Raw genomic sequence first — 20,937 nt, 5'->3', positions numbered from 1 at the left:
CCACCACAACTAAAGCTGGTCCAGATTCAAAATTTCAGGTGGCAAATCTCATTGTTGTCATGTAATAGTTTTGAGATGCAGAAATACCATCACACTACACGCCAAACACTAACCCTAACCCCAAAGCTATAGGTATAACTTTAACAACAGCCCCATAACCCTAACCACAATTACATCCTAATCCCCAAACCCAACTCTAATCGCCCTCTTTTGTTGGATCGTTTCCTCAGGTTTTTATCCACGTCCCAAAACTATGGCATCATAAAAATGTGATTGGTCACTTGCAATGTTAGACCTGGACCAACATACAGATAATCTGGGAACAACACCAACACGGGGATATCAAACACACCTCAGAGAACCAAAGAGAAAGAAAGACAGGACAACTTTTGTGTTGCCATATTTCATTCAACATAGGCTTTCTCTTTTCACACGTACAAAGAAAGAAAGTGCCTGCAACACAACAAGAACACTCAACAAACAGTGCCACACATTAACACACTTGAGCAGATTAGCGCAGAATTTGCTGACGGTCGGTGCTGAAAATGCAGCAGAAAGAGCTGCCGCACAACAAACACCAAGAATACCATTTAAAGCTGCCTTTGTTAAGGCCCAGTCTGTAGATCTGGTATGTTGGACTGTTACTTTTAAAAAGGCTCTAGCTGTACACAGAAGCAACATCCCTCTCCTTTAACACAACCAGGAAAGCGGGGGAGGGGAAAATAAAAGGAGTAAAATCCGTTTCCAGAGCTCAAGAGATGAGGAGAAGGAATATTCAGACCGAGAGAGTCTGAATTTGTAAACGATGCCTGCAATAACTCGCCGTGATGGATTTCAATATTCACGTAACTGCCTTTCTTCTTGAAAAAAAAAAAAGAGACAAGCAGTTTGTGTTTGTGTATTATGTGTCCGGGTGCTTGGATAAGTTCCAGGTTTAACTCGAGGAGATGCGAGATGGACGGGAATTTGTTCTGCATCTCAGCTGCTGACAGCTGCGGCTCGCTCTCTGGCTCGCTCGGCCATGTCGTCTCATTCATTAACCAAACCTGGCAGGGTGGTGAGAGTCGCAGCCAACAGGTAAACGCGCTGGGATTTCTGGCCTCGCGCAGAGCCTGCGGTGCTCGACGCTGCGGTGCTCGACGCTGCGGTGCTCGACGCTGCGGTGCTCGACGCTGCGGTGCTCGACGCTGCGGTGCTCGACGCTGCGGCCGAGAGTCCTCTTTTTGGTTGGGCTGTGGTTGGCTGTGAGAAAGTGCAAGATATTCGAAGGATTTATCTTTGTAGACCAGGCAAGTGTGTGTGTGTGTGTGTGTGTGTGTGCGTGCGTGCGTGCGTGCGTGTGCGTGCGTGTGTGCGCGCGTGTGCGTGTGTGTAAACTCTGAACATCAAAGCTGCAAAAAGAATATTTTTTCCAGAGTGCGGAAAATCAGGAGGGTCTGAGGGAGGTATGCAAAACATTGAGGTGGGATAAGCGTGTTAATGTTTCTGTGTGTGCGTCTTCATCTTTAGACATCTTTGTGAGGACAGAAAATTGGCATGCTATTATACTTGTGGGGACCAACAGTCACTTATGGGAACAAAATGCCTGTCTCCATGAGTTTGAAGGCACTTTTGAGACTCAAAATGTGGTTTTAGTGTCAGAGTTACAATTAGGTTATGGTTAGATTTAGGCTAAGTGTTAGGCATTCATTTTTGATGGTTAGGGTAAGCAGGCAGGGAAAGCATTATGTCAATGAGATGTCATCACTAAGATATGAAAACAAGTGTGTGTGTGTGTGTGTGTGTGTGTGTGTGTGTGTGTGGGAAGAGGAGGAGCGGCCTCAGCAGAGCACTGATTGGCCTGTGTAGGAAGTAAAGATTGTGCCTTTTCTTCTCGATGCAACCGTGATGAGATCGCACAACACAAGTCATCACACAGAGATCTGTAATGATGTCCCACAGTTACTGCACGCAGACACTCCCAGAGTACAAACACACGCACACACACACACACACACACACATATAAGTACATAGGCTGACTATTTGTTGCCACCTTCATCATTAGCTCAGTGGCTTCAAGGTTCAATACTAAGTAAATTACCTTGCCGTTAAGAAGCACAGCGTTATCATTTTACCCCCGGCGTCCGGGACGTGTGTCAGCAGCAGGCGAGGCTCGTGTAGTCGCTTTGACCGGGATACATATTTGTCTTCACACCATGAGGACTGCTAGCTGCTCAAAAACAACATTCACTCACATCGAGTGATGGAGACAGACACGTTCTGTATCAAAAATCAGATTCGCTCTACAAAGTCTTTAAAACTATACATGGTGGGCTTTTGTGTACAAATACATCTTATTATTGAGTCAATTGACAGAACAGAGCTGCAAAAAGCTTCTTGTTCTACCCGATCAAGACGCTGCAGGTTCATCATCTCCTTGCAAAATGCAAATGTAGTTTCTTTAAATTGAACTCGCTCATTTTTCTTGCTGATATTATAATTTGACATTTCAAGTCCTATTATGCACAAAGTGATGCTTTGCTGCACCTGTTTTCACTCTGGAAGTGGCGAAGGCTCCATCAGAAGCCAAGAAACCACGTTGACTCACAAGGTAGAGGAATATAGGATATTGCACAGAAATGACTGGTGTAAAATGTAATTTAACCAAACATCTGATATAAAAGCTATCATAAAAACAAATGAGAGAAAGCTTTAGTTTATCAAAAGTACTTCTAGCAAAAAGCCACACACAGGCTGCTCTGCACATGTACACAACAGAGTGTCTCATTTATGACAAACCAGCAAGAGAGAACAAAGAAACAATGAAAACTTATAGCCAGCTGAGGACTAATAGTTCATAGTGTGTGGCATTGTGGCTTAACGTGTTACACGCTTCTGGGAGATCATACCCACTTGACCCAAGATACCGAGCACAGGAACAGGTGTTAAAGGCATCAGGTGACAAATTACACATCACTGAAACATCAAAATGATTTTGAAGCTGAAATAGCTGCAACATGTTCCTTTAAGACCAATTTGATGCGAGGCATCAGTGTGCTGAAAAACTGCTTTCTTTTTTGCAACATTTATCATGACCAAAAAGAAGAAAAGAAAAAAGCCTTGTGGAAATGTTTTAGTCATTCGGAGCATTTTATAGCTCTCGATATTTCAAAGAGTGACTTTCAGTGTCTCATTGCCTGTGGGCAAATCACTGCCATCATTTGTTTCCAGATAGGCAGCTCAACTCAACCGCATTATCTCCGGTTTTGGCGCCACAGTGTCCGATGGTCTCTTTCTGCTGGTGAGCTATTTGTTTCCAGCACCTTTCTCAACCAAAGCATTTTCTCCAAACGTTACACACCATCCTTCCTCTGAAATGACCTGACAGAGGATTGATTTCAAGCCACAAGGTAGCTAACTGGGACATTTTACAAGGATATCTTAGGATTAGAAAGGCAAAATCTTTCTTCTGTGTGATTCGTTTATTTCATTTCCCCCTGAGATTATGTTACAGCTTTCACTGATGTTAATTGCAAACCTACTTTCGTGTAAAAGACAAACAGTGAAGCACTCTTGAGAACATGCTCGAGTTTGGAGCCATCGGTTACTAGGCAGGTTTTGTGGTTTTCCTGAAGACGGAAATACTTGTTTCTCATCTGCTTTTGCTTAGACTCATTTTCATGATTTATTTCATTATATTAAATTTTAAGGACTGGTTTTTTTTCTGCAAACTTGAGGCACGTGGGCTGGAAAACTTATGCACAGCTGAATCAAGGCACAAAAGATGCAGGTTTCAGATTTTCAACGTGCACCACAACAGGCTGGTAGACCTGTAACACGTTCTGCAGAAAAGTTGCCCAAGGCACTGATCAAGAAAGTGCGCTGACCTTTGAACTCTGATCCCTGCGGTTGCTTACTATTCCCCATACACTCCCACACACAGGCTCTGACGCATGCTATTTCTCAAACACACACACACACACAGGCAGATGGCCCTCATGCTGCACACCTCCCCTCACCCTTGTACTGTGTCCCACCGCCTCTATAATTAATGGAGCAAGCCCTGCTCGAGGTCTCTGGTAGGATAAAAAAAAAAAAAAAACAAGGAAGTGTGTGTTCATGAATATTTACAGAAAACAGCATGAAAATTTCACACAGAAAGAAAAAAAAAGATTATCCCAAAGTATCTTACTGTATCTTACTGTGCTGAAGGCTTTAAAATATCCTCATCTTTCTATGTGTGTGTGTGTGGTATCACTGGTTACCACAGAGGCTCTGTATCCTCAAAGCTAATTGCATAAGATTGGCTCTGTCCTCCAAAAATTCATTTAGAAGCTAATTTCTTTCTGTCATGGCCAAGTGATTTAGCTCTCTCCTTGAGACAAACCAGCTAGAGCCCTCTAAAATCCTTATGTTACAAAAAAATCAACTTAGTGTTCCCCAAATAGCCAATTTCCTCCACATGCTTTGGAAAATAAAATAAAGCCGATGATGTTCGTCTCCAATTAGACTGCAACACCTGAAGATAATTCAGATCCAGACTGATTCCTAATGCGTGTATTGTGCGAGTGTTTTACTCACTGAGAAGCCTGCCCAGAACGGACAGGAGTGCCGGACTCTGGGTGATGTGGTGAGAGCCAGAGCCGCGAAGCTCACAGCCAGGATGAGACTCCCGAGGACCATTTGAGAGACTCCCAGAGCCAGCATGATCCTCGTCCGGGTACGGTACTCCCTCAGCCGGGACAGACTGCGGGACAGCGACGCCGGGCTCAGAGACCCCGGGCCGCCTAAGCCACTGCTGCCGCCGCGGGGCAGCGCGTTCACCGGCATTGTGACGAAACGATGCGACCGAACCGGGTTACACAAATGCAGGTGTAGCAAATAAAGGTAACAACATCCGATCAGAAACAGAAGCCTCGCGTATTTGGCCCGCAGTGATCTGGCAAACGGCGTGAGTCGAAGTCAGAGTCCGATGTGGAAGATTTTCTCCATCACTTAAGATGCTCGGAGTCCCTCCAATTAGAGATGCTCTGCGGCTGATGGGAGGAGAAAGGTGAGCAAAGAGCGGGCTGGACGAGCCACCGGATGTTTACCAAAATACGCACAGATGTTCTGGACGTCTTCAAGTCGAAACACGGACAATAAACCTCCGGAGTTCCTCGCTGACTGCTCCAACAAGAGCCCATTCCTGAAAAGTCAAGACGCAAAGAGAGGAAAAAAGCCCCAAACGCTTCATCGTGCTGTCAGCCAGCCTTGCACCATTGTCAGGCTGTCATGCTCGCCTCTGCAGGCTCTCCAACAACTCAAAAGCGAGGGCTGAAGCCTGGATAAAGACGCGCGTGGACAAAAACACACACACACACACACACACTGAACCCACACTCCTCCTAAACGCACTAAAACGCCTAAACGTTTGAGCCCACGTTGATGGGTTTCTTTTTTTTTCTGGGTCTTTAAGTGTTTGAACACCCCCCCTCTCAGGTCTGAGCGAGCGGCTTTTCTCTTCTTCGGTGTGAGAGGCACCAGCCGTGCTTTTCACAGACGACAGCAAATCTAACAGCCAGGACAGGAGATGCACACTGCGTATTGGAGATGTGCCACTCTGTGCGTGTACATGGCGGCGGGCTACACGGAGTGTGTTTTACTCTTGATGGTGAAGGAGGGGAGGAGGACTCCTGCGCTATCAGGAAACAATAAAGACTAAAAATATTAGTAATAATAAAGAAAATCTGCCCGTTATTTGTTACCCCTCCTGATGTGTAATTGGTTCATTAAAATAAATGAAAGAAACTGACATTTTAAGTCCACGTGTGTCTGGATTTCATGGCTTAAAGTGAGTGCGGATTAACCTTAGCTCCAGCAGCTCCATCGGGGCATCTAACATTGACTTTGTCCTGTCCTTCATCACGCAAGTAAAGCTTCACTACAGGGGAGCTCCGAGGAGTTAGACCTTCCAATTATCATCAGTAAAATATGTCACAGGTCTGAGTTTGCCATGCAAAACAAAGTCCGATACGAATACATATTAATTGTGATCACTAACATATCCAAACAAGATTTCTCAACTTGTGCTGGGACCTCACGGTTCATAGGGATTGATAGCAACCTGCATCCTGCAAGGCTCCAGCTCTGCAGATGTTGTATTAAACCGGTTTTTCAGGTGCTGCGTGGTTTTCTTCACGCATTTTATGAAAGATATTTCAAAGAAACCAAGCAAAAACCATTAAAGGCGCGTCAATACATGGAAAAATAATAATAATAAACGTTACTTCCACAGCTGAAAGATTAGCTCCGTCCTGCGGAAAAGACCCATTCACAGCTCACCAGCGCCACCAAGCGGTGAGCAGCGGTGATTTTTGTTTTTTATTTAAATCACAATATACTCTAATCTGTTTTTTTCCTTTTTAGTGTCATAGATGCTGCTTACTGCTTTCTGATTACTAAGTGCTACATTTATTTTTTATTAACCCTGAAACCTTTAAATAGTGTAAATATATTTTATAATCCATTCATGACTGTAAGTCCATGATAAAACGATGAAATCATATTTTATGTATCAGCTGCTGAAATAAAATATAGCCAAGCATTCATGTGGATAGTTCAAACAAAGCTACAGTTTATTAAACTGGTTATTTGAAAGATGTCCTCAACACAGTCTGAACTCTGTCAGGCAGCTTTCTTTTAATTTCTTTAAGTAGTCTTCAGGAATAGTTCGTCAGGCTTCATGAAGGACACTCAAAGCTCTTCTTTGGATGTTGGCTGTGTTTTGTTCTGTTTCCTGTTAAAATGATCTCACACTGCTTCAATAATGCTGAGGTCCCGCTCTGGGGAGGCCAATCCATGACTGACAGTGTCATGGTGTCGTTTTTCTGTCTTTCACTGCACTGGCAGAGTGTTTGGTATCGTTGTCATCAATCAGACACTTTTCCGATGGAATTGCATGGTGGGCCAAAATCTGACCTCTGACAAATCCAATGTAGACACTGAGTGTTGCACTTCTCTCCTGAACTCCTCTGTATATGTTGACCATAATTCTAACCACAAATTTCCAATTTGGATTCAATTTTCCATAAAACTTGTTGCAGTGGGTCTTATGGACCTTGTGTTTTTATATCCAGGTATGCTTTTACTGCATTAGCAGTGTGTTCGAGGTCATTGTTATGACCAATTATCTGAAAAGAATATAGAAATGGGCGGTTTCTTAAAACCTTTTGCACTATACTGCATATTATATATAAATACAATACCCATCCATCCATCTTCTTCCGCTTATCTGGGGGCAGCAGACCTAAGCAGAGAAGCCCAGCTCTCCCAAGCAACCTCCTCCAGCTTGTCTGGGGGAGCACCAAGGCATTCCCAGGCCAGTCTAGAGATATAATCTCTGCAGCATGTCCTGGGTCTGCCCCGGGGCCTCCTCCCGGTGGGACATGCCCAGAACCCCTCACCCAGGAGGTGTCCTTATCAGATGCCCGAACCACCTCAACTGGCTCCTTTCGATGTGGAGGAGCAGCGGCTCTACTCTGAGCCCCTCCTGGATGGCTGAACTCCTTCCCCCATCTCTAAGGGAGAGGCCAGGCACCTTTCGGAGGGAGCCCATTTCCACTCAGAAAGCAGCGGCGGAAATACAAAACCCTGTAGGTTAAAAAAATAACTAAATCCTTATCCACTCTTTAATTTAAAAATGATTTTATTTATTAATACAGTGGTATACTTAAAATTGTGTTGCAGAGGAGAAAAAAAAAAGTCAGCCACAAGTGAAGAGCTAATATCCAATAAAGCCGTGTTATATCTAAAAGTAAAACAGTACTGGTGTGCCATACGTAATATATTGTCTATTAGTACAAAAATACATTTAAGGGCACACAATATAGCATCCAGTATCAGAAATCAGTGAGAGGGACACTTTGAGAGCACACCCTTCCAAATGAAGATGTTTTAAATGCATCTGAGCCACAAAGACTTTCCTTAACCCTACGTGGACAAAGTAATAAAAATAGAAATAAAATTAAAAAAAAAGACGACCTTTTTGAGACCGTAAAATAGCGGTGGCAACATATCGGTAGAAAAGGTGTGATGTATTATTGTTAGGTTACAATTCAAAGGCTTGAAGGTATGCCCATAATACAAAGATAACCACTTTCACTTCCTTCTGCTTTTTTAAAACATGTTTTCTCTAAGTTTTATACAAAAAAGAAAGACATACAAAAAGTTCATTTACAACAAAAGAGAAACAAGGCAATATGCTAGCTTTATTTACAGCCACTTCTTCTCAGATGGTTTTTTGTTTTTAAGCAATGCATAGCAGATAAAAGAAGAGCATACCTTTGTTATCTTTTATCAACCGTTTCTGCGTGTGCTAAACCCAAGTTTATTTATACAGAGGGTTCACAAAAAATGGCAAAACAAATGACATTATACCATAATTTATCATAACTTAGTTTTTTTTTTTTCTTAATGAAAAGTGAATAATCTGCAGATAAGGCATCACTGCTTATTTGTCTGAGTGCAAAGAGTGCACAGAGAAAGGAAAGATATTAAGTAGATGTGAGGAAGGAACCGAGGAGGCTACTGGACCTGAGTAAAGAACATGCATAGATCTCCCTCAGGCTGGAAGGAGAGAGGTGGTGCTCAGTAAGAGAGGAAGTTACAAAAGGTAAGAAAAGGAAGAACAGAGTGAGAAGTGTAGGAAGAACGTCTCTAAAAATGTGCTGCTGCTTCTTGGGTTCATGTCTTGCCACCTCCTCAAACCAACTGTATCAAACCTTCAGTAAGATTCCTTCAATGTGGAAGGGGGGAAAAAACAAACAAATAATTCAGTCCCCTGCACTGAAAAACAACAAGATGTCGACTGGCAATCGAATTTGAGTCCAATTTGAAGTAAATATATATATATATATATATATATATACTGTAGGCATATATAGCATAAATACACTGACACAGATTTTTTCAAGCATGTATGCTGCCTCAAAAGCCATACATCCATCTGTACTTTTGTAAAAAAAAAAGAAAAATTACATTAAACATTGCTTTATATATAAGTGTCAATCGTCAGTGACGTGGGTCATGCATCATTTTACATCAAAACTTTGAAATTGAGTTTAAAGAACAGCTCGTAGCGATCATTGGTGTCTCTCCTTCGTCCAGCACTGTCTGGGTCTTCTTCATGCTCTATTATCCCGTGTGTTTTGTTTGCTTGGAGTGCGTCTGTCAGTGTGTGTGTAGTGGTATACGTGTGTGTTTGCGTGCGTGCCCATCGTCTTCATTTCATCCGCCATTCTTCCACATTCGGTAACATCACACCTGCTGTCTCTTCTTTAAAAGTGGTCAATGAGCACAGAGACACAGTTGGCTCCCACCAGGTAGTTGGGGTCTCCGGTGAGAGACTTGTTCTGCCAGCTTTTTGGATCACCTGAGGACAGACAGATGGGGGGTTGATATTAGCTGCTTTTTTTTTTAATGTAAAAATTCACACCCAAACCTCTCTTTAAAAGTCGTGAACTCGGGCTTTCATTTTAAAAGAGCCCTGCCTGCACAAGTTAATGATATTCATGGTTTGTGAGCCACGTTATGTGAATGTTTAAAGCCCGTATCCGAGGCGGAGGAGCGCGAGAGACTAGTAAAACCTCTTTGGTGTTTTTATTGAATGTCCCCAGCCTCTTGTTGACTGCAAATTAAACCTTGGTCACTGTGAGGTCTGAGTGTAATTGCAATTATAAACATGCGTATCTGTGCCAAGAGGAATCAAAGGAGGCAGAGCGAGCTCAGCAGAGGTCCATCAATACAGGACTGACCACAGTGCATGTCACAGTGTGTGTGCAGCCTCTTCACTGATACAGCCATACTTTAAAAGCTTCTTCTTAAAAGAGAAACGCTCCACTTTAGATCTGTGTCAGACAGTCTGTGTCTGACATGAAAATACTAACTGGTGGACATCTCTCTCCATCCCCTGGTGCATACGTGGACTTGCTGCTGGCTGAACTAAACTTAGCCCAAAAAAGTAGGAACATTTGTTTGGTTGATAATTTCTTTGTTGTAACGATGCTTCTTGGCGTTAAACTCTTACACCATTGGAAAGCTGTTTTATTTCCCCTTAAATGTTGACTCGTTTATAAGGAAAATGCTTTTGTTGGTTGAGCAGCAGAGTTGAGTGGTGTATTCTGAAGAAACAAGACATGTTGTCAATTAACAAACAGGGACCTCGGCAGCATGTGGAAGAACCTTAAATAGCCATGACAGCTTGGCTCCTCCTCCTCATGCTGGTCACCAAGTTGTGGTTGTGTTGGTCACAGAATAAGCTGTTTGGCATTGGCAGAGAAGATCTGGCAACGCAGACACTCAACTCTGCTGCTCAACCCACATTTTTCTTTCAAATGTGGCACTAATCAAGAGAAAATAAACAGGCTTTCCAACGGTATAAAATTCAATGCCAAGAAGCATCGTTACAACAAAGAAACAATCGATCAAACGCAAATTTCCGTACTTTTTGTGCCACGTTTAGCTGTCATGTCACACAGTAGAAATGAGATGTCAGGTGAGCACCGTGAAGCTTTCCAGGATGATGTGAAAACAGCTTTCTAGTGTCAAACTGCACATTAATCTCCATAGGGATGTTCTTACATCCAAAAGAAGCAGAAATGAGTAAAAACACATATTTTGTATAGAAGAAGGGGAGGGCTTAATCTAAAGACTCGGCGCCAGGGAAGAGATTAAAGCGAAGATAACCACGTCTTCTGCTCAGGTAAATTAAAAGCACCACTTATAACTCAGATGAAAGCCTTAATTGAAAGTTTGTTTACTGTGGGCAGGCTGTGGCTCTGAAGGTATAGCACGATGCAACTAATTCCCAGTGGTCAGACCAGCACTTACATGGCCGCTCACTGTCACAGACGTGCGAGCTATAGTTCAAGCGGCTGTGTGTAAAGTGCTCTGATTAACAGCACCGACTGAGGCGCAGGTGTAGAGCTTATATGTGCAGAGTCGACACCTGTTTGCCTTTTTTCTGAGAGCTGTTAACGCGCCTCACCAACATTTATCTTTCCTTTTTAGTCCAAACAGAACACAAAAACGTTCATTTCGATGAACTCATTGGCCGCTTGTCGGCTCTGCACTCGAGCTGACTGCTTATGTGCTCGACATAAGCACAAAACAAGCTTTCAATTCTGTCCTTCAGTCATCGCCATGTTCTTTCACACGCGCTTCACAGAGCGCCTGTAGCTTAGACACTAATAAAGTCTGTCTGCAAGTAATTCTTGATGTTCATGATAATTGCAATACATTAAATTTTATCCTACGGAAGGCAGAGAGCCAAAATGCCTACCTTTAAAACTTCAAATAAAAAACTGCATTTGAGTTATGAGTTCCGGGCTTTCGCCTCCTTCCTTTGATGCCAGTATGTGACCTTACAAGAATAGCTGCCAACTTTCTTCCAATGTGGAAGTCACAAATCTCATATCCATTTGTCAGAAACTATTTTGTGGCGGCGTATGTATGATAAAGCAGTTAAAAAAAATCTGCTTTAAATTGCATAGAATAGAAAATATCAACCGAAAGTGACACCTGAGAGCAGAAATCTGACATTTTACCTACAGATGACAAAAGAATCCCTGTCAAAACAGTCAATTAAGTTTCTGTTAATCACTCATTTCACCCTCACTGTATCCTTAATAAACATATATTAACAAATACATTACAGGTGTATCCTAAAATGTGTGAAAGGAGGTCCCCGTTTTGTTTGTAATGAGCAAGAACTACAGACAAAACAGTCGCTTATCAAAGTACAGCATCGTAGCTTCATCTCACTCTCTGGTCACTGATGGGATCAACCCTTCAAATATACTACGATGCCAAACTTCTGCTTTTTATTAGAAACAACAAACAAATTCTTCTACAGAGCAAAACTGCATCACACTGGCTGTAACGTAAGTATTTAAACACAGCAGAGATAAAGGGCGCAACAAGAAGCAGAGACTTGCAAACGGGTGAAAAAAATGAAAAAGAAAAAAGGAGAGAAGCACAAAGCAAAGTGCGAAGAAAACCACAGAAGGGTACAGGAGGAGGCCGGAGAGTGGCCTTGCTTTACAATAAGAGGATTACGACGCAGCCCGATAATCCGCCCACAATTCAGCAGGACAACAGAGTGAGCTGACATCTCATTCAGCCTTCCATGTCTCATCCTTAAAATGAGGCTAATTAACAGCTAATCCTGACCACTGCCAAAATGACCACTGTTTTTGAAGATGGGATATGGGAAGGACAGTTTGAAGAAAAGGCTAATTTAGCTGCTTCCCTCATATGTGTTCAGCTCTCACTTTTCTTTGTATACAGATGTTTAACCCGGGTTCGAACTCTGGGTCTTTCTTGGTTTGCTCAGTTACGTTATAGATTAAATGAAAACCAGTTTGAAGAGGTTTGTTTTGTCTACAGTACAGTACAAATATAGAATTTAGCATTCAGAAATAATCTCCTTTGTGGTTTTACTTGTACTTTGACACTGTAGTGTATATCCTGCTTTATACAACTCAAATATGAAAAGATAAGGACCTGCAGCGACACATTTGAACTAAACTAAGTCCTGCGTCACACTGCAGGCCCTCTAATTCTGCAGTCTGCGTATGTTTAACTTGTAATTGTAGCTAAATTTATTGGAGCTATGTAGCAGAGTGACACTAGCTATAAACTGATAAGAGTGCCGAACTCTTCCAGTAAGTCTGGAAGAGTTCTTAGCATGAAAATTCAATTTCTCACCACCTGAAAGCTGCCTTCAAATAGGAACACTTTGAAAAATGAGAGCTAAATTTAGAAAGCTACAGCCTGACATCATAGCAACATGTCTGTGTTTTTTTAATTTTTATGCAGGATAATGACATAAGTTATCGTTTATGACAGCGTCCCAGTTTCCAGAAGATCTGTGAAAGCTGTTTGTTCTTCAGGTCGGGATTGGGCGGCTATGTGAAAAATATGAATCTGAGCACAGAAGCATGCATTACAGAGTAATTACACCTGATGAAGTTCAATTATAGTGCAGCCAAGAATCCAGTGCATGCATGTTAAATGGAAAAGAAAAAATGAGAGGAGCTTGTTAAGATGATTGAGAGGAAGCAAGAGGGAAATGCTGAAGTTTCAGCATGTGAAATGAATAAACCAGTGGTACAGTGTAAGAAACTGTGGGTTAGTCAGTAAAAATACAGGAAATGAATAGACTTGAAGCCAGAATTATGAAATAAGGTGGATTTTCCCCCCTACATTGATTCTCAAACATCGTGTCATACATCATCTGGTTGATTCTCTTTGAGAGTTGGATGTTTGATAAAGAGAAGAATCAAAACTAGGGGTAAAAGCTGATTAAAAACAGTGACCCCAAAACCCTCAGTTTGTCACACAGCCAGCCCAAACGACCCCAGAAGAACAGAGAGAGCACAGCATACCCGACGAGGAGTCGGAGGATTTTAGAGCAAAAGACCAACCATCAGGGGTCATTGACGCACAGTGAGGTAAGCGTAGCTCCACAGGCTTCAGGAACTTTAGGCCGTGAGGTCCACACATCACCAGAGGGCTGAGCAGAGTCTCTCCTGCAAATACAAACACACAGCGGGGTTAAACATTCTGTCACAAACCCACACAGGTATAAAATGTCCTTTTAGCCTAAAGCTTTTGTTGGCTTTTTGCTTCTAGGCATATGAGATTATTTGGATTGGGTTTCATGACAATCTATATAATAAAACAATTTATTGAATCATCATTTTGTTTTGAGATGAAACTGAACTAATAAATGCTCATTTACGTATTTCATCCACCCAACAGCCATTCAATCAATGCAACACCCAAGCAATAGCATCAAATAAGGGATCAGAATCTTTTAATGATCCTGGCCAATCAGCTGAATGCTGCGTTTGTGGCGATTCAAACAGGAAAGCTGCAGAGTGCCATCTGGTGGACAAACTGTGCACAATCAGCACTCATAACATGGTTGAAGGGGGTTTCTCCCGTCTCTTCTTTACTTTAACTAAATGCCAATACTGACAGATCGACAAAATAGTCACCAATAATATCGACCTGCCAATAAATTGGTGAGACTCTAACAACGTGGATGATAATGGCTGCAACAAAGGGATAAAAATCTTTGTGACAGCAGGAGAACCAGCTGTAGACATTTTCAGCAGTCTTCCTTTTTCACACGTAGCATCGGCAGAAAATTGTGGCTTTTATGTTATACTAGTTCTAATAACATATTTTACTCCAACTTCTTCATTTGCTACTGAAACAGCACCAGCATCACTGCCTTTTAAAACAAAACTGATTACAATATTTGGCTCTGATTATTCTCTACCAGCTCCTGAGGGAATTATCTGTCTGCTTAGCTGCTGAATTCTTCTCCATGTTCACCACTAAGTCACCGTCTGCCAGCAGTTTGAGGCTGAGCAGGTAGCGTGCAATGGGTTTTTAGAGATGGTTCACTAAAAACAGCTGCCTGCTGAGTGAAGTCTCACTGTAAAGCTAAAAGCAGCTGCAGTTTCAGATTCTCTGAATGTGCATCACTAAAACGTGAACCATTCTACGCTGTCACATATTTCCACATAATCACTGGTCACACTGATCTAAGAATATAAAGTCTGCCTCTACCATCCAGTCAACCTGCAGAGCTTACATCCATTTCTGTCCAGAATCATATAAATAATGGAGTTAAGACCTTGAGACAATTTCATAAAACTAAGGTATCTATTGATTTGTGTGGTTACAGTGGATTACTGTGTTACAAGGACTGATCTAAAGCTTCATTACATGGTGGAATGGGATCTTCTTAAACTCAAAAAGCAGTGACATACTCCACAGGAATGAAAGCTTCACCTCTTCATTTTTTTCGTCAATGGGGAGGGCAATAAAGAAACTACCCTACCATTCAATTCAATAAAAAAAAAAAAAAAAAAAAAAAAAAAAACTGGACTGGACTCATAACAGCCTCATCAAGGAGAGACGGAACAGACTGTTCTTTCAGAGGATACTCAGAATCATTCCTTTTGTTAGGGCGTTGATCAGTAAGATGGATATATGGCGGTACATGTGGACAGCACTTATGGACAGCAGAAGAACAAAAAGCCTCCAAAACAAAAACAAAAATACATTTTGTTTTCTTTCTTCCTCCATTTTTTTTAACATCTTACCTTTCTCCTTGTCGAGTGGCGGCAGAATGCTGTTGTCTCGACAGACCTTGAAGTAAATCTCTTGCTCCACGCCGTCGGGGATGGCACCCTGCGGGATAATGATGCTGACACCTGTCTCGATGGAGCTCAGAACGCCACCGTTAGAGTTGAAGATACCACGAGCTGTTGCCACCACAGTGTGACCTTCGTCTTCATCTTCATCATCCTCTAGGGCACTGGGGCTGGGAGACAAACGGCTTTAGTGTCACACTGTTATATTTAATAATAAACCTTTACCTTTAAATTTACTCAGACATAGCTTCCTACCTCACAGGGATGGCCTTGGGCATGGCGTTTACGTTGTTCTGCTGGTATTTGGATCGGGGGTCCGTTGTGCGTGTGAAAGTGTCCAGGCCACTGTCTTGGTCTGTGTTATGGGGCTGTGGGGGTACCTGAGGCTTTACCGGGCTCGAGCTCTGTTACAGATGCAAGAGGTTTAAATGGGACACTTTATTCATTTAAACATTTTAGAAATTTTAGCATATGCCACCAACATTTCAGAAAAACCTGTTGGTCATTAAATTTGAAAAAACACTGGAAACTTTTCTTTACGTTTTAAAAAACTGTATTACCCTGTTCATGATTTTAATGTGACACGAAGGCTGACAGCCGAGGTTACATTAAGAGCGCCATTTGACTTTGATTCAAACACACATTGATTTTAAAGCTTGCAACCTCCCCTGCACCATCATATATTTGACTCTGTGAGACCTCGGGCCAAAATCGGTTTACCTTGGGAGCACTCTCAGGCTTGTCATTGGACAGGAGGTTGTGGTTGAATTTAGGACTGTCGAACTTGCGTGAAAAAGGCTTGGCAGAGGTGGTGTAGGGCTTGGGCGCAAAGCGGTTGTAGGTGGATGTGGGCAAACCCCCAGTGCTAGTGACCGTCTTTGGAGGCTGTTCACTGGTGCCATTGACTGGAGACTTCTCAGGGAAACTCTTGTGAGGAAGAAAGTTGGTCTGGACCGTGTCCTCTCGAGCAGGAGGCTTGGCTGTAGAAGAGCAACGCACATCAGCCAAAAAAAAGCTCTACAGTACAGAACACAAGTGTATTTCCCCTTTGATCGCGATCTTATATGAGATAAAAATCCTGACTACTGTCAATTTTACCATCAGGTGAGGGCTTGGGCAGTATGGCCGGTGGCACAGCTGGTGTCACTTGGGGAACTGGTTCATAATTTTTCTCCAGTGGACTTGGTTTCTCCACTGAGTCCATCCTACATCACAAAATGAAAAGCATAAGTTAGATAGAAATATAAAAAACATTAAGGAAAAGAAAAGAAAAAGACAAAAATATGGAAATAATAGGGAAAGTGAGAATCACCTGGGGAAGCTGTGGCTGGACTGTGCTTGTGGTTGGGGTTTATTGGAGCCAACCTGCAGTCTGTCAAAGTAAGACAACTGTTTCCTGTAGTAGTCCTCATCCTCATCAGGGTCATAATGGTTGGAGCGCACGATGTCATCGGATCCCTTGGACTGAGGCTTCTGAGGCTCTGGCCCTCTGCTGGTGTAACAACACAGTCCAGAAGGTAAAACACATGGCAGAAGTTAGAGCAAAGCAGATGAAAAGGAGTTTACAATACAGAGCCAAAATGAAACTGAGACATTTTGAACAGCAACTATAGGCTTACCTAAAGGTCTTCTCTTGATCCAGGTTGCTCAGAGAATTTGCTTTAGGGATTACTCCACCAGCTTTCAAGGGCAAATCTGCAGCCTGAAGCAGGAAAAGCAATGAAATTTATCAGAGGGATAAAACAAATGTTTTCTTCTTCTAAGCTGCTAATTTCCTAAAAGTTGAAAGTAACTTGAAGAATTGGAAATTCATATCATGCCAGTTTACCTTATTCCCAAATGAATCCCCGACATCTCTGGCTCGGTCCACGGACACAGAGCGTTTGTTCTCAAACATTTTGACCCTCGTCAGTACTGACTGAGGCCGCATGGCTGGATCTTCCTCCTGCTGCTCATCTCTTGCAGGTGCAGCTTTTGGAACATCAGCAGGTGAAGGTGAGGGAGTCTCGACTTTATGAAGGGTGGGGCTAGATTCGAAGTTCACTGGAGCAGGATCGTACTGCTGAGGTTTGTAGCCTTTCGGCTGCGATGCTGGTCCCTGGTTATAGGCCGGCCGCTGGGCAGCGGGTTCTGGTGAGCGGGCAGCTGAGGGGTATGTGCTCAGGTGAGAATTTGGGTCATAGTGCAATTCAGACGGCTGAGGAGGAGGCGGAAGATCATCGTAACGGACAGGTGCTGAAACTGTCGGTTTGCCGTAGCGAGGTCGTCCGTCAAATCCCTGCTGAGGTGGCGGCTCGTCGTAGCGCAGTGGAGGGGTGTAATGAGAGTCGGGGCCCTCGCCGTAAGGAGGACGGGGATCGTAGGCCTGGGTGTTGGCAGTAGAGAACGGCTGGTTGTAGGGGTTCCACGGTTGCTGGTCATAGTGAGGCACGCTGTTGTCATAGCTCTCATAGTTACGGTACTTTGGTTCCTGGTAGCCAGCGCCGACACCACTGCTGCTGATGTCATACCGACTGGGTGGGTGGTCGTAATCTCTGTACGGCTGCTCGTCAGGGTGATAACCCTGCTGAGGGTTGTACGTCACAGGCTTCATGCCGTGACCACCTCTGCCTATGTTGTCTGTGCTGTACGGATCCTTCTGAAACATCTACCGAAGAAATACACAACAAAAAAAGGAGGTTAACAACGTCACAGGTTCCAACATATACTGCAAAGATGTGAATTATGTGAAATGGAAAACTGGACACACGCAGACTAAAGAAAAAACAAATCTGCAAAATGAATTGCAGAAGACGAAACGAGAAGGGAAAGACCTGAAATAGAGAAACTGAGAGGGAGGAGTTACTAGTCAGATAATATATTAGATTTAACAGAAATTGCAGCACAGCCAAATACTCCAGCTTAAAAAAAAAATAAAAAAAAAAAATCGCAATGTACCACAGAAACATTAACAGAGTTTAAAGAAAGAAAGAATAAAGTTTTTGAAATACGCAACAAAACAATGGGGTTCATTTTTCTCACCTTCACTAAAAAAATGAAAATAAAATTACAAAATTAAGCGCGTATAACGCTTAATTAAAACTCCTTTCACTAATTAGAAAAATTATTTCTGGTTGCTTCAGGCATGACGTGCCGATCTGTAGTAAACAAACGGGAACGAAAAAAATGTCACCCACTGTCTTGGTGCAGTCGCAAAACAACAAACAGTATTTAAGGACCGAAGCACAAACTCCTTTTACAGAAGCACATTTAAAAACCCTGACATTTAAGAAGTAACCATTAATTCTCCATCAACAGCTAAACACAGTTTCTGTTAAAGGTTATCATGGCCAAATGTTTTGTCCTCATAGATACATGCGGGACAGGAGGAAAATAAAGTTTCAGGAAAATGAATGGCTACTTTTACAAAGAAACAATCCATTCAGTCTGCACTGATAAACACAGCCCAAAGAGATCTGCTGCTATTGGTTAACAGAGGCAAACGCAATGTAGCCATGCAAAGAATATAAGCAAAAGTCAGAGCTGCAGGATATCCACTGCTCTTCTACACGTAGGCCTATCAGCGCAGCCATCACCCTTCAAGCCCACTGTTGTTTACCAGCATCTGCACACACACATTTGCACCCCCACACCACACACACACACACACATATCTGTCTCTTCTGGGCAGCACTGTGGTCAGCAGACATGCAGGGCAGAAGAAAAGAGAGGGAAGCGTGGCAGCAAGAGGAAGATAGGAGGACAGGCAGCAGTAGCAGCAGCACAGAAGTTCAGCCAGGTCAGACCGAGCTGAGCCGAGCCGAGCCGGGCCGGGTCACGGAGCATCCAGTGACGATCAGATGGATACCTTTGGTTCTGAACTGCCCAGTCCAGACTGTAGAGGTTCTGGCGAGATGCTCTGAGGTGCTACCTCAGGTGTGGGCCTTCTAAGTGAGCCAGCCTCTGGGATGGGGCTTGACTGGCTGTAGGGAGGTGCAGGAGACTCAGAGCTCAGAGCCCCTACAGTTTTTACAGTAACGTCGACAGCAGGGGGCATTGTCTCAGCCTTGGGCTCAGGCTGCTGGGAGATGCTAGGGACAGCAGCGGCCTCTGCTTTCTGTGAAGTGGTTCAAAAATGTTTAATAACATGCGCTGACACACTGTGGTGAAGTACAAGTGTTTCTACCTTCTCAGCCCCCCCTACAGTGGTCTGCTCTTTGTTTACCCCTACAGTTTACATTGATACAAACAGCCTATCACTCGCCGCCGTATTTAACAGTAGCTACAGATCAACCAATAGCAAGTGAGGGTTAGGAATTAGCAGCAGGACAAGTTTTCAAGGTTAGGTGATACTAACTCGAGTTTAATTCTATGGTTACAATACAGTAAGTCGTTTTCTCCCTTTTCATGTTCATTAACACATCATGAGACGACAAATGCTTAGACTGTAATATCACAACTACCAATAGAGTAGTGATAAATACATTTCACAGGTACACTGGATTAACACTGGCATTTCCAACATGCACATAATACTTTCTGGTGTCATATTGTCACAGTCCCAATCATAGGTAGAACAAAGGCAGGAAGTGCACATAGGTGAATACTGATACAGACACTTAGACAGACAGAAGTGGGATTTTTTGGCTCTTTTTTCCCCCTCACTCAGTGACATTAGTAATAGTCACACTAATAAGACAGCTTGTGGTAATACAGAGTGCAAGAGTAATAGTAAAGGTATGAAGTCTTCTCCTCTTCAAAATTAAAAAAAAAAACAAACAAAAAAAAACACACGCCCACAAATATCAGTCAAACACACACATAGAGGCAAATAGGTAAATAAATACTATAATAAATAAAGATATATATTTCTTTATAGTTGTGCATATATATATATATATATATATGTATTATGATAAATACCTGACCACAAAAGTTTTCACTTTCCCGTTGATATTGTTTTATAACAGTTAATAGATTAACTGCAAATACAAAAAAGTGACTTCAATAGCGCCTCCAGAAAACCCTTCTAACGCACACCGCGTCCTCCAGACAACAGGGGAGACGTACAGGTCTCAGAAACGCTACCTGCTGCGGCGCTGGTGCCTTGAAACCGGCCGGGTCGATGCGGTTCAGGGGGTCCGGCTGCACTGTGTGCGGGTAGCTGACATAGCCAGGGGGCTCTTGGATGACAGGCGGGTCCTCACGGACAGGCTCGGAGGACCGCGTGATGGCAGGCTCCGTGGGTGGACCCACGTCATCGTTCAGCGTTTCATCCAGCTCCTGGTCGGTGTAGGCTCCTCCCTCTGTGTCTGTGTCCTCATAATCGGAGGTGTGGCGGCTGTCGGTGCTGTACATGGAATACTCACTGCCTGGCGCCGACAGGTAGGAAAGGCGGTCGTCATGGATGTCCAGGTCATCGTCGCCAATTCCATCAGCCTGTGAAATAAAGAATACAATGAGAAGGGGACTGAGATAAGAGAAATCTCATCAATATCGTGTACGTGTGCGCATGTCTTACCTTGCCCTCTGAAACCCACACCAGCTGGTTCTGCTGCTGCTGGATTATTTCTTTCAGTGCTCCAAACCAACCATCGTTCATGTTGTTCAAGTTAATGGTTGCTGAAGGCAGAAAGAGGGAGGGGCAAAAATGAAACTCTATCCACTCACACAATTATTTAAAAAAAAAAAAAACCCATTTGTATCACTTATTCCTAGAAATTAAGTTTTGCACGCTGGAGCAATATGACTCTGGACTAGAAACT

At 43.1% G+C, this 20,937-nt stretch overlaps 2 protein-coding genes across 15 annotated transcripts in view; both read right to left on the bottom strand.

Annotated features, from left to right (window-relative positions):
* Positions 1–5,587, bottom strand: part of entrep2 (endosomal transmembrane epsin interactor 2) — a 112,936-nt gene extending 107,349 nt beyond the window's left edge. For both annotated transcript variants that reach the window (XM_085455192.1, XM_085455200.1), the window contains exon 1: positions 4,563–5,587. In XM_085455192.1, coding sequence (XP_085311318.1) covers positions 4,563–4,811 — 249 coding nt within the window. In that variant the 5' untranslated portion in view covers positions 4,812–5,587. The remainder of the gene's footprint in view (positions 1–4,562) is intronic.
* A 2,063-nt stretch (positions 5,588–7,650) lies between these two features.
* tjp1a (tight junction protein 1a) overlaps positions 7,651–20,937 on the bottom strand; it is a 106,254-nt gene continuing 92,967 nt past the window's right edge. For 4 of the 13 annotated variants that reach the window (XM_085455073.1, XM_085455089.1, XM_085455144.1 and 1 more), the window contains 12 exons: positions 20,694–20,794; positions 20,261–20,611; positions 19,041–19,289; positions 17,022–17,840; positions 16,813–16,895; positions 16,506–16,685; positions 16,292–16,398; positions 15,914–16,173; positions 15,449–15,597; positions 15,143–15,363; positions 13,409–13,552; positions 7,651–9,393 (listed from right to left, as the gene is read on the bottom strand). In XM_085455073.1, the coding sequence (XP_085311199.1) occupies positions 9,299–9,393; positions 13,409–13,552; positions 15,143–15,363; positions 15,449–15,597; positions 15,914–16,173; positions 16,292–16,398; positions 16,506–16,685; positions 16,813–16,895; positions 17,022–17,840; positions 19,041–19,289; positions 20,261–20,611; positions 20,694–20,794 (2,759 nt within the window). In that variant the 3' untranslated portion in view covers positions 7,651–9,298. The remainder of the gene's footprint in view (positions 9,394–13,408; positions 13,553–15,142; positions 15,364–15,448; positions 15,598–15,913; positions 16,174–16,291; positions 16,399–16,505; positions 16,686–16,812; positions 16,896–17,021; positions 17,841–19,040; positions 19,290–20,260; positions 20,612–20,693; positions 20,795–20,937) is intronic. The other 9 variants (XM_085455081.1, XM_085455099.1, XM_085455118.1 and 6 more) reach the window with 6 other exon arrangements.

Source organism: Copadichromis virginalis, linkage group LG1 (genome assembly GCF_057382275.1).
Source record: "Copadichromis virginalis isolate Kocher_CV1m ecotype Utaka linkage group LG1, C_Virginalis_male_GT1.1, whole genome shotgun sequence".
Classification (NCBI taxonomy): Eukaryota; Metazoa; Chordata; class Actinopteri; order Cichliformes; family Cichlidae; genus Copadichromis; species Copadichromis virginalis.
Note: the sequence above shows the minus strand (reverse complement) of the source record. Positions and strands in the feature narration are given on the sequence as shown.